The sequence below is a fragment of the Anser brachyrhynchus genome, assembly GCF_964034855.1.
Source record: "Anser brachyrhynchus genome assembly, chromosome: 7".
In the NCBI taxonomy this organism is placed as follows: domain Eukaryota; kingdom Metazoa; phylum Chordata; class Aves; order Anseriformes; family Anatidae; genus Anser; species Anser brachyrhynchus.
In genome coordinates this window covers 29,487,853-29,500,186 of record NC_137701.1, presented here as the reverse complement: position 1 = coordinate 29,500,186, position 12,334 = coordinate 29,487,853, and the positions used below count along the sequence as shown (strand labels likewise).

The 12,334-nt window shown below is 36.9% G+C and overlaps 1 protein-coding gene across 8 annotated transcripts in view; it reads right to left on the bottom strand.

Annotated features, from left to right (window-relative positions):
* Nucleotides 1-12,334, bottom strand: part of CNTNAP5 (contactin associated protein family member 5) — a 289,841-nt gene that overhangs the window by 108,560 nt on the left and 168,947 nt on the right. For all 8 annotated transcript variants that reach the window (XM_080600797.1, XM_080600798.1, XM_080600801.1 and 5 more), the window contains one exon: nucleotides 3,899-4,005. In XM_080600797.1, the coding sequence (XP_080456923.1) occupies nucleotides 3,899-4,005 (107 nt within the window). The remainder of the gene's footprint in view (nucleotides 1-3,898; nucleotides 4,006-12,334) is intronic.

Genomic DNA, 12,334 nt, shown 5'->3' with positions numbered 1-12,334 from the left:
CCCTCTGCAGAAACAGGCGAACTGACATATTTCAGAAGTGGTCCATTCCACAGACACCTTATTTTACAGTCTCATTAGTCAAATTCTGAAAGTAGCTCACTCCCTCTGTTAAATAAAGGCCATTCTGTTAAACAGAGACCATTACCTTAGAATATATGTCACAATACCCAACAAAAATTGAGCTGAACCCCACCTAGGCCTTTTTCCCAAGCTGTTTACTAACATTGGTGTTTCTATCTAAAATAGAAAAATAGAAGGAAACATTACATTTTATCTATTTTGCTACAGCTACTGACACCCAGAAACCACTAGTGAATTTTATCACTATTTTATTTGTATTTACAGCTAAGTTCAGAAAAGAAAAGAAGGACAAAAGGAAACTTCAGAGTAAAACTTATCTGCTGCATTATATTTATTTAAATGTACACGACCCTATACCCTTTTGCTGGTGGACCCTCACCTGGATAATGTAGATTGCCATAACTCCTGTAACTGTTCAGAAGCTTTCAGAATCAGAAGGGATTCTGAATGAGCAGGAAGATACCTGGTGTTTGCAGTACACCAATTGCCTCTGGGAAGATTACATCCAGGCCATGTCTAGATCAGCTAATTCTTTATATGTATATATATATTGAGATATGCACTTCTGCTCTTCATCCACACATCTTGAATTTCAACTACACCCATTTTAAATCACGAAAGACACAATCTTGTCTCACTTATCTGACACGGTCATGTAAACATTGTTCCAGGTGTGTCTTTTATCAACTTATTGTTCTGTCCTGCCACTGTCTACTTCCCCCTAGTTGTGTCAAACAAAAACTATCTTTGCTTTTCACAGCATATTTCCAACCAGTCTACCTGTCATTTTCCCTATCAAAAACGTCAAACTTCTCTGGTCATAGCCTTATATTTTTCAAACAAGCACATTATTGCTTTCTCCCATGTCACTCCTTCACACCTGTGAGCATTCAATTCCTTCCTCTTTTTAATCCACCTTATTACATTTTGCCTCTAAGGAAGCCTAGTAATAATTATGTACCTGGTAGACTGAAACCACTGCCTATGATGCTGATGAAGACTTTTTGACACTCCATCACATGCACCAGAATGTTTTCTTACCTCAGAATCCAAAGGGCAAGCTCTTTGGAACAGGAATAATCTGTATTATAAACTGTTTCTCACAGTAGGATCCAGTGTAAGTCCATGAATGTTTAGAAGAAACCAGTAAGACAGCCTGTGCATCAGCCACAGAATGCTGATGCACAAGCTCAACTATTTAGAGATGATGACAGTCAGTTAAGGACAATATATCTTCAGATATCAGTTCTTAAAATGGTAAGGTCTCACAGTCTGAGCTGATAAAACATAAATCAATTAATTCTGGTTTGCAGATACGCATGATGCAGTATTTCTTGAAAACAAAGCAAACCTCTTACAAACACCACACGAAAGAGAGGCAAAAATCACAGTGATTCAACTCAGAAAGAAACAAAATCCACCTGATGATGAAACTAGTCACACTATGTTTGACTTGCAGCAGATTGCCAGCTAAATCTTTCCACTGTTGCTGCACAGACTTAAGTCTGAAGGGCCTTTTTGTAAAAGAAATAGCCTCTCCAAGTGGTGCTAGTTCAATTTTAGGCCTGTCAGCCTCAGTGTTCTAGTAAAAATCAAAATCTGTAGAGATAATGTTTCAAAACTTAAGAAATTATATGTTTTACTTTGATAGAACTATACTGAATTACCTGATTGGAAGAGCTGCCCCTATATTGAAGATATTCTGAAGTTATACTGTGATCAGATCTGAGGTTTTCATTCACCTGCTACAAGGTACTCTTGTATGTCAACCACTATCAGCTGAAAGTGATAACGTCTCTTGTTCTGTAGGTTTCTTATCAACAGCTCGCATTTGCCCACCGGCTTTGAAATAGTTTCATCACACATCTCAAGCAGATGAATGCATTCCTCCAGACTAATGTTACAGTTTATCAGCATTGCTTGGTTTACAGGGCAGCTGGCTGCACAATCTAGCTGGAATCAAATTAGCTGTTGATAATATGGTTGTAAATAAGCTCAGCAGCTGAATAGCTGTACATCACGTGTGCACAGCTTGATCTGATGCAAGTCTTAGCACAGATCTTCTTGAGAAACTTATCAGGGTAGTTTTTACATCAGTGAACCTTAAATAACTGCAGACCTCTGTGTGCCTTTGGGATCTGAGGGAGAGCAGACATCAGTTCACAGATGCAGGAGGCTTCAATAACTCCATGCAAATATCTGTGGGGAAAACTAGTCATAAACCAGTCCTCTGCAACAATGAGATGGTCTCCTTCAGACACAAGCTATGCCAAGCTGACAGAGATATAGCGAGCCTTAGGCCCTGAGCTAATATGATAGTTCAGGTGTAGCCTAGAGGTTAGCATCCCTAATCACCTTTAATGGTCAACAGATCTCTTCCTGCCACAAGGACCCTTTCTCTTCTCATTAACTGATTTGGCCATCTAGCTTTGCACCAAGCATCAGCTGGTGTAAATATTCTGCTATGGCCTCAATCGCTGCGTACTTTGGCTCAGGTCTGGATGATTTGAAGAGGAGTGATGTCTTTTGGAATGACAAAAATGCCGGGCAAACAGTAATCCCTCTCTTCTGAATTATAAACTTGGCATTTTTCTTCACATCCTTCTTCTAGTTTGGTACAGTAGAATATGATTTCTGCACCAAACACTTACCTTGTTTTGAATTTACAATGTAGTGTTCAGGTGCCTTCAGCTTGGAAGACAAATCTATGAATAGATCTCTCAACTGCCTCTCCCATGTACTAGAGACTTCACACCACAAATGATTTCATCATTAATTAGCAAACCATTAGGGTCTCTAGAATTTGAGTACCATTGCCAATATTCTCAGCTTCAGACCACTAAGTACCTTTTCTTCTCTTCTGCTTTTTAGCTTACCAGGGAAAAATGCATCTCTCACCAGCCTCATCCTATCTGCGGTCTGACTGCTCATCAAATACCTGGAGAGGTTACAGCTGTATTCCTGGAACTGTTACTCACTTTATCTCCAGTGACAGAATAAAGTTTTACCTTCATTTTCTAACTATTTTTCCTTTTAGTTAGCTTTATGAACAGGCTTTATTTTAGACTCCCCTTTCTATTTTTTTTTTAATCAGAATTCCCCGTGTGGTGTGTCTACTGTGGTACTTTTTTAAAAAAAAAATACCTTAATAATCCTTGCTGTGGATTTCAGTATGTGCGTGCATCACATACTGCTACTGTTTCAGATAATGTATCCTTGCTAAAAGGCAGCAGCCCAATGAATTCAGCAAAATTTCAAAACCATAAACTCCTGAAAACATTGATTTTGCAACATGAGTTTCCAGATAACGAGCAACAAAGACAGTCCATCCACCTTCTATTGGCCTACACATTTGGTTCAAGATACGAACAGAAGACATAGTACTGAAGAGCAAGTATTTCTTATTTCATACATTCATTACTGGTGCTTGACATGCAATCCCAACCAGAGATTCAATTCACCCAGCTCATTCTAGATAAATTTGCCTAAATGTCTAGTGACCAACTCATCTGTGATGTGTATGCAACATGAATGAATGTAAAGTTCTCCAAATCAATGCACAATGTGAGAAAAAATGTGGAAAGCAGTTAAAATAATATGGCTTTGTTTTCTCCAAAATATTTGTCAAGAAACAAGCACATTTACAAATGGGTTCCCATAGTTTTCCTATACCAGTTCTTGAACTCTTCCATGAGACATGTCAGGGCATGTCACATCCTACAATATGAGATGACCTGTCACTAAGCTCCTCTCTGTTTTATGTGCACATTGACATATCTGTTGTAGTAGAAAACAATGAATGTGTGGGTTTACTTACAGTTATGACAGGTAGCTCCCATATAACCTGTATCATTACAGTCGCAGTAAAATGTGGTCCAGGACTGAGAACATTTTCCTCCATGTTCACAGTAGTTAGGCAAACATCTGATCAGAGACAGATTTAAAAAATGTAATTAATTATAAATATTTCAATAAAAATAATGGTCTGGAAAAAAAAATAGTCTCTTTTCCCATTGAGGCAAGAGTTTCCTAGGGCTGAATCACTGCATATTACCTGAAGTAATTAGTTATTCCTCTGATCTTTGACTCACTTCCATCATAAGCACTGAAGAAAACAACATTTAATAAATCCAGCAAGCCAGTAAAGATCACTCTCAAAATAAATAAATAAATAAAAATCCGCTTGTCCTTTACTTGTTAGCAGTTAAAGTGCCACAAACTATCTCAGCAAAGAGGAGGAGGATGAATAACAGGTGAAAATACTACTGAAATCTTGTTTAAAAGAATTCCCAGTTCTCTGATTAAAAAGAAATCATTATCACCAAAATTAGGCTGCGTTACATTTTGTGGTAGCTCAAATGACATGAAAATCTCAGAAGTGAAAGGGAAAATATGCTGCAGTTATGAGTTCTGTACTCTCTCTTCTTTCCCTTGTTTTAGTTGGTATGCCTCCAAAGTATTATTGAGAAGCAAATTATTAAAAGAAGAAAGAGGCATAACAGCATGCAGCTTGGGAAGTGAACAGAAACAAAAGCTGCGGGAGATAAATTCAATCTCCAGGACAAGAGGTGAACACTGATCTGAACTACAGTGGTGTAAATACGGGCAGTGTAATGGAGTTACACTGGTCTACATGGAAACAGAGCTTGTTCCATTGTCTTTTCTTTTTTTTTTTTTTTTTCCCTTACTGTATATTAGATAATCTCTTTTACACTGTGTGTTCGAATTCTGAAAAATGAGTAACTTGTTTATAATACCACTGATGCAATTGTGATGGGTGGGTGGATAGAAAACAGACAATCTATCCATCTCACCCACGCCAGCATTTCATTAGGGTCTGCTTGGCTGCAAATTGAACTTCAAAATCCTTTTTATGGCCCAGATTTTTCAGTGCTGCCAGCAACCAATGAAGTCACTGAAGCTACCTAGATTTGTACTAGTTGAAGACCTGATTTTCTTGTAGTTCATCTCATTCTTAGTAAACGTTTGCATTTAACTGTGCACATTGCCTTTAACTGTGGCTTTCTGTCTGTTTCTTCAAGAATCCTGACAATTAAAGCACATTTCACTTGTAGAAATTGAAAACTTATGTGTCACTAACGGCCACTGTGCTCCACAGGCTTCTGAGCCCCACCAGCCATGCATTCATCAGCTTACTTGAGTCCAAGGTTATCTGGAGTTGCCAAACACTAACTACCCCAAGAAACTTGCATATGTGATAAAAGCCTATCAGACTAACCTTATGTCTTCAACATGCTGTGTGCAAGTACTTGCACATGTATCCTTGTCTGCATATGTATGGGGCTGAGATTTGATCTGGAACTCAGATTTACTTGATCACTATTTATACCACCATAATAAAATTACACAGACAATATATCATATCAAAGATTAACTCATTTTTATTAATACTTAATCAATTGTTCTTATAGTCATTATTTATTATTCAAATATTACAGACATAAGGGTTTCAAGAAGAAAATATGATATTTATAACTATCAGTAACATCATTTGAGGCAATTATAAGGTATATTACTCTTATAAAAAATAATTTTTATGGCTTCCACTAATCATCGGTCTCAAATATAGAATGGGGAAAGAAAACGGCAAATACACTCCTCGATTTCCTGCTCACCGGGGAGGTTTTTGCAGTGCTGTGGAGAACAGTTGAGACACACAGCAAGGGAAATAAAGAAGGTGCGTCTCAAAGTCCAACTTGTCAGTTTATCTGTAGTAGACACCATTTCTTAGGCTTTTTACTTAAACATCTAAAACAAAGACAAAGGGGATGGGCAAAGCTGTTGGTTTTGACTCGTACTGACAGGCAGTCTGAGAAAGGGTGAGCCTTCAGCTTTTAATGCTATGCTGAGAAATCATCCAGCAGAGACAAAAGCCCTGCTGATACAGAGACAACTTAGCCAGGCCCTCTGCCATCACATCTACTCATGGCAATGGAGAAGAGATTAATCTGTGGGTCAATGCTAAAGAAAGCAAGAACAGCCTATGAGATGGCACAAGTAGGACTGGCTGGTGCATGACCTGTGCCCAGCTGTGCTCTGCAGGACTCACCAGCAGTTTCATCCCAGAGACTTCAGGAGAAGCACAGTGGTTCAACAGCTCTGCAGTGATAAATATAAATTTTGACTGGAAGAGCAATTTGCTCAAGTTTACACTTCGGTCATGTCTGGTCTTGCCCTCAGTTTATTGCCTTCACTTCTACCTGCTCTTTGATGATAAACATTCACTTATATCACCTGTACAAGAGAAGTAGCTATACTCTTATTGCAGAGAGTGATGGAGACAAGAAATATCTGATGTTTATAAAGCTCTTAGGAGAGGTAAAAATAGCACTGCACTGTATCATTATCATAATTTACATCATCAGTGTAATGGACAAATATGTTTTCTGCCTATTTTTAAACTAACTCTTATTAATTAACCCCATACAGTACACCTAATTGCTAGTCATTTGTGGTTTGCCAAAGGCCCGTATCAGAGGCTTAGCCACATTTATTCCATTAAAACAGCTTCCTTAATAAAGGCTTTACAAAGTTGAAGGTCACTTCTCATTTCTGTTTGTCTTACAAATGCAGACACTTTTCTTCCCCCAACAATGCACAACAGACAAGTTGAACTAGCTATGTAAGCTTTTAATGATATTCATAAATTCAGAATTAAACTTTTTTTTTTTTAATTCCTTAGTCTATTTGCTTTAATTAACACCAACCACATTGATCTTGTTTTGGTCAGATAACTAACCCTTCTAAGAGCTTATGAAACAAATTTCTTCGCAACTCTAATAATTACCATAATCCCATTCTAACTGAGCAGTTGTGTCTTCATTAGAAGCAAAATTTATCCTAATTGTCAGAGAAGTCCAAATTAAGAAATAACTATGATTAAAATTAATCAAGACATGGATAAATCACAGGTTGTTTCATTTGCTGACTGTCCCAGAACCTCATGCTGAAGGGTTCAATATATATATTTTAAAATACAGATATTTGCATTCTAGTGGATTCAAGCAATTCTAGCAAAGATCACAGTGGTATCATAGAATTTTTCAAAGACAAACAATTGCAGTAGGCAGCCCCTGACCTATTTGCAATTGAAACGAACAGATTGAGTCAATTTTAGTGAGTATGACAAATGGGACACTTTGAAACTTAATGCTTTGCCTAAGACAACTTGTGATAGACCAGGGACTGATCTTTCCGATTCCAGACTAATTCATAGAATACCTCATGGTGAATTAATTTTATAAAAATAAATAAATACATAAATGAAACAAATCATTTTTCCCTCCTTCAGCCAAGCTGGAAAACAAACACCTAAGTGAGCAATTAGCAAAGCCTTCACAAAAGCACTCACTGTCCTTAGATGAAACATCTCCAAAAATGCATGTACTTCCTTTGAATTCAAAGGACAAACTGCATAGACATTAAAAGGCAAAATTTGGCCCTTTATTGGAATGACGAAGAAATAACAATGACAAAATTACTTGAGTGGGAAGGCTGAAGGAGTTCTACGCATTTGATGTTACACTTGACTGGAAATAAACCTGGTACTTTCAATAAGCACCTCTCAGATTTTGTTACAGTCAGCACAACACATCCTGCCTGTACCACTTTCTATTCTTCCTAAATAAACAGAAAAAAAGAAAGCTGAGAAAAAAAAAAAAAACAAACACCACACTCAATATTAAGACTCAATTTGCATCATTTTGAAGCAACTCAACAATGTTGTAACAAGAACACATACAAAAGTGAAAAGCATCTTTTTCAAGACAGCATTTGCTTTATGTTATCACCAATTAATGTTCTTTCAGCATGTTTTCATATTTTAGGGGGTGCAGCTATTTCATGTAAAATCAACGAAATAGAATATTAACACTGATTATTTTGTATAGTAAGCATGTATGTACAATGAAGCTCATGGTGTTACCATAACAGTCTGTAACTTTGCTCTGGTAATTTTTTTTTCTTCACTAAAATCAATACGTTCAGGCCAATGGCAATAGCATGCCTTTTTGTCTTACTCTGCTGAGCAGTGAATCTGAAACTCCTTGCCAAATTATATTTCAAATATACGAAATGGACTCAAAGGGAGACCAAACAAGCACTGGAAGGGAAAGGTAAGATAAATCCACCAACACCACTACATAGACAAAGTTTATCAACTTCAGGGATTTACCAAGGGGAAAACAAATGAAGATGAGGTAGCATTAGAAAAGAAAGTACCACAGGAGCACATCCCATCTTCTTTATCTCTGAATGTCCATTTGTGGCAAAATAGTGAGCTAGATCTCCTTAAATAAATTGAGAAGAGAGAACTACTAGAACCAGAGGAAGGAAGGGAAAAGAGTGAATAAAAATATCATTAAGACTCCCAACTTGCATCATGCCTTTCTTTTCTCTTATTCTCAAGCATTACTTATGAATATAGGCAAGCAAAAGAATTAATGCTTTCCAGCTCTTTGGGTTTTCTCAGTGCGCATTCCCTCCTCCTTACCCCACTTCTCAACTTCTCTCTCTTCCTTCAGCTTTAACAAACTGAAGAACTTTTCAAAAAACTGCTGTGGCATTTTTATTTTTTTTTAAGCCATCTACGTTTTCTTCCCTAAATGTATTACCGTATGAAAAGTTATGGAATACAAAAAGAACAAGAGTAACATGAACAAAGGATTTTCCTCTTCCACACTAGAAGTCATTTACTCTGTCACTTCTAATAGATATAAAAGTATCTAAAGAAAAGTATTTGGGGTCATTTAATAATCTGGCACAAGGAGATGTTTTTCTTCTTCCTGAGATTGGCAAAACTTTGATGACAGAACATTTAAAATATATTATTACTGTTTCAGGCTCTGCACTTGAATACCACTGTGAGACCAACATTGAGAAGATCTGAAGTTGATGCTAAATGCCCACAGGCACATGGCTGGGACAGAACTGTGTGAGGAGGCTGTTCTGGGATTGGTACAAGTAAAAGGAAAAAAAAACTATTTATCTATGCTTAGATAAAAGGCTTTTTTTTTTTTTCTTCCATTTTTTAGCATTTGATTGCTTTGTTGTTAGAACACCTACATTTTTAATAGAGGTAAATGTGCTGACAGTTTGGCTTGGCATCAGCAGAAAGGATTTTATATAAATAAATTTGAAAATCAAAAAAGGACAAATAAACCATCCTGTACAGACAGCTGTTCCATTTAGAATTCATCATTTTACAAAGGAAAAGCAGAAAAGCCATCTGTGAAAACCAAACACACAAACAAACAGGGACAGGATATTATATCCTCCATGCATACCCACAGTTAGCCTTTAATATACCATGGGGTTGCACATTGCATGAATTTCAACTACATGCTTAACAATGGGGATAAACACTACTTAGGTCCCCCTAGAAATTCAGTTCCACACTTAAGTCAGATTCCAAAAAAACACTTCAGAAGCTCCCTACCAACCTTCCACCAGTTTTCTTTCTCCACAGAGGTCTCATTCAGTGGCAAACCCCTTTTCCAGTGTTACTGGGCCCTCCACTCCACGAGAAAAACAAAAGGTAACTATCTCCAGCTCTGCCATCTTCCCGCACATACAGGTCCATCACAGATAGAGGAAAATGTTCACCCTGCTCAAACTAGTTGTGAAATTACCTGTTACAGAATTTGTTAAACACATTTTAAGGACCACATCAGCACTGATCTAAGTTACTCTGTAGCGCCATCAAGTGAGATTTGAATTCAGCACCATTTTCTTACTCCACTTGAAAATAAATAAATAGGCAAACTCATCTGAAAAAGAACAAGACTAAATTAACACACAGTCTGCCTGCAGTTCAGATGAAGGATATGAATGCAACAGGTAAGTCTGAAGAACTTGTCTGTTTGCTCTGAAAACAGAGAATTGCTACATACCAGTGCACCATTCATGGTCCTCAATCAGTGTTTTCTGCAGCTGGTGTTGCATATACAAAGCAAAGTTAATAAAAACTCTTAAAATTAAGTGAGGGCAAAAACATCTCATGACATTATCCAAATAATCTGAACATTAACTTTCATTCACATTAGAGGCAAAGGACAGAAAACTGCCCCTTTCTTCAGAGGTAGCATCATCCAGTGTGATTGCCTATTTTACAGAGAATTTGCTTTGTACAAATATATTCTTGTCTTATAATTACCACACAAGGAAATCATCTGACAGTGCAAAGCTCATATACCAGACCAACAGCAGGGAATTCTTCTACATAGTTTTATTACACTTAATTGCCAGTCAGCTCGTAAGCAGCCAGAGAGAGAAATTCTGTCACCAGCTGCATTATCCAGCTAGTTTAACATTAGAATAGATATGAGAAGAGGTGGGGATGTTCTTCAGAGCTGCAGGGGTATTAATTCTGATACCCAGATTTTGGGTTAGCTCAGTGTGGTTTCCTTTATTTATATCTCACTGAGTTTTTCTGCATCCTGCCCTCCCATCCTAAAACTTGTGTGGTATTGAGTGGGTTTCCCAGACTCTCACTCCAAAATGAGCTACCTGCAATGGTTTTATGTTAGCATGTTTAATTGGTAGTACATTCTTTGGGGAAAAATCCCCCAAGGGATTTTTCACTCTCACAGAACACCATGTATACTTCTATTTCTAACACTTTTTTTTTTTCCACTGCATATCAATCTTTACAAGGGAAAAAGTCATTAAGATACCTTTTTCATTTTTAATCTCCCCACCATATAACATAGTTTGGATTAAGGATTTTTCCCTTTTCCTTTCCATAACATTATTTCCAGTGTTTTGCTTTGTTTTTAGTGAAAAGAAAGGGGAAAAAGTTAAATTTTATAACGACAATTTGATGAAAAAGAAAGAGCAATTTCTAACAATACTGTATTTTTTGCTGCACAAGAAACAATTTGTCAGTGTTTTAGAAAGTATCAAAACAAACATGAGAAAGGGAAATTTTTTGAAAACCTGTCCTCAATTTCTTTCATTAAAATAGAAACTGAAGGGATCGTCAGTGTGCTTATGTGCTATTTGTACATATGTGCACTGGAGCCTACATTTGGAAGAGGAAAGAGACACACAAAAAGGGACACAGAAAATCCATCACAGGACTGAAGTGATATTTTTAAGGTTATATGAGATCAGAGGAACTGTAACCTGGATTATCAGACCTTTTTAAACAACTAGTGAGGACAGCCTCCCTGTAGCATTTCAATGGAATAAAACAAAAAAGAAAAGAAAAAAAAATCCAGGTATTCCAGCATCTGAAGTTGTGCAGTTCAAACACTCTACTGACAGAAGTACAGACTCACAAGATTCACATCTACCATATCTACCTGTGATTTACCCAGAATCAGATTTTTTTCTTATTCAAGGAGCATGATCTAAAAAGGTCTGACTCATTGCTATAAAACCAAAAAGAAATGTTAAGACGACCTTTTGGAAAGAGAAAAAAAATCCAGACTGTCAAATCAGTGTCATTCTGCAGAAAAGACACTAAATACTGAAAACAGGAACAGTAGAGAGAATGAGAAGAATGGATGCCAAATTATTAATGTTTTGATTCCTTCTGCAATGCACTGCAGGTATTTATATGGGAGTGAATGCAGTATGAAGTGTTTGCTTTTCCAATCCCAGCCTGGGATTGTAATAAATAAAATTAAAACTCACTGGGCATAATTAGCCAGGATATTTCTCATTTGCATGGCCAACTTAGAAAAAAATCATATAAAGTTTGGCTTCAGCTGTAGGGCATACATTAATTCTTAGAAGAGATTAGGGAAATGCAAAAGGAGACTGTACTTTCATCAGATTTATCCTAACCTGCTTCACCTGCAACAGTAATTAATTTCCCAAAGGTCCATTTTGACAGTACAACACATGAAATAACATTAAGTTCATTACTAAAAGAAGGAAAAAGTTGGAAATTATTATTTCTTACAAGTAAAAACTGATAGTAAAATCTAACGGAATCTACAAAGGAAATGCGTAAAAAGTAGGATTTAAAAGGTCAGTTCTATTTGGCAAGGAAAAAGAATACTTTAAACTAATTTATTTAGAAAATATTATGAAGAATTTCCACAGATAAAACATGGCTAGGGATAAAAGGGTAAGGATTAAGGACACTTTTCTTTCACTTCTTTGTGCTCCATGACTTGAGGAGCACAGGGACGCAAACTCGTGAATCAACTCAGTGTGCTCCTCCCTAATGAAGTAAACTGTTAATGCCAATCCCATCACAGTGATTATTATGTATACCACATGC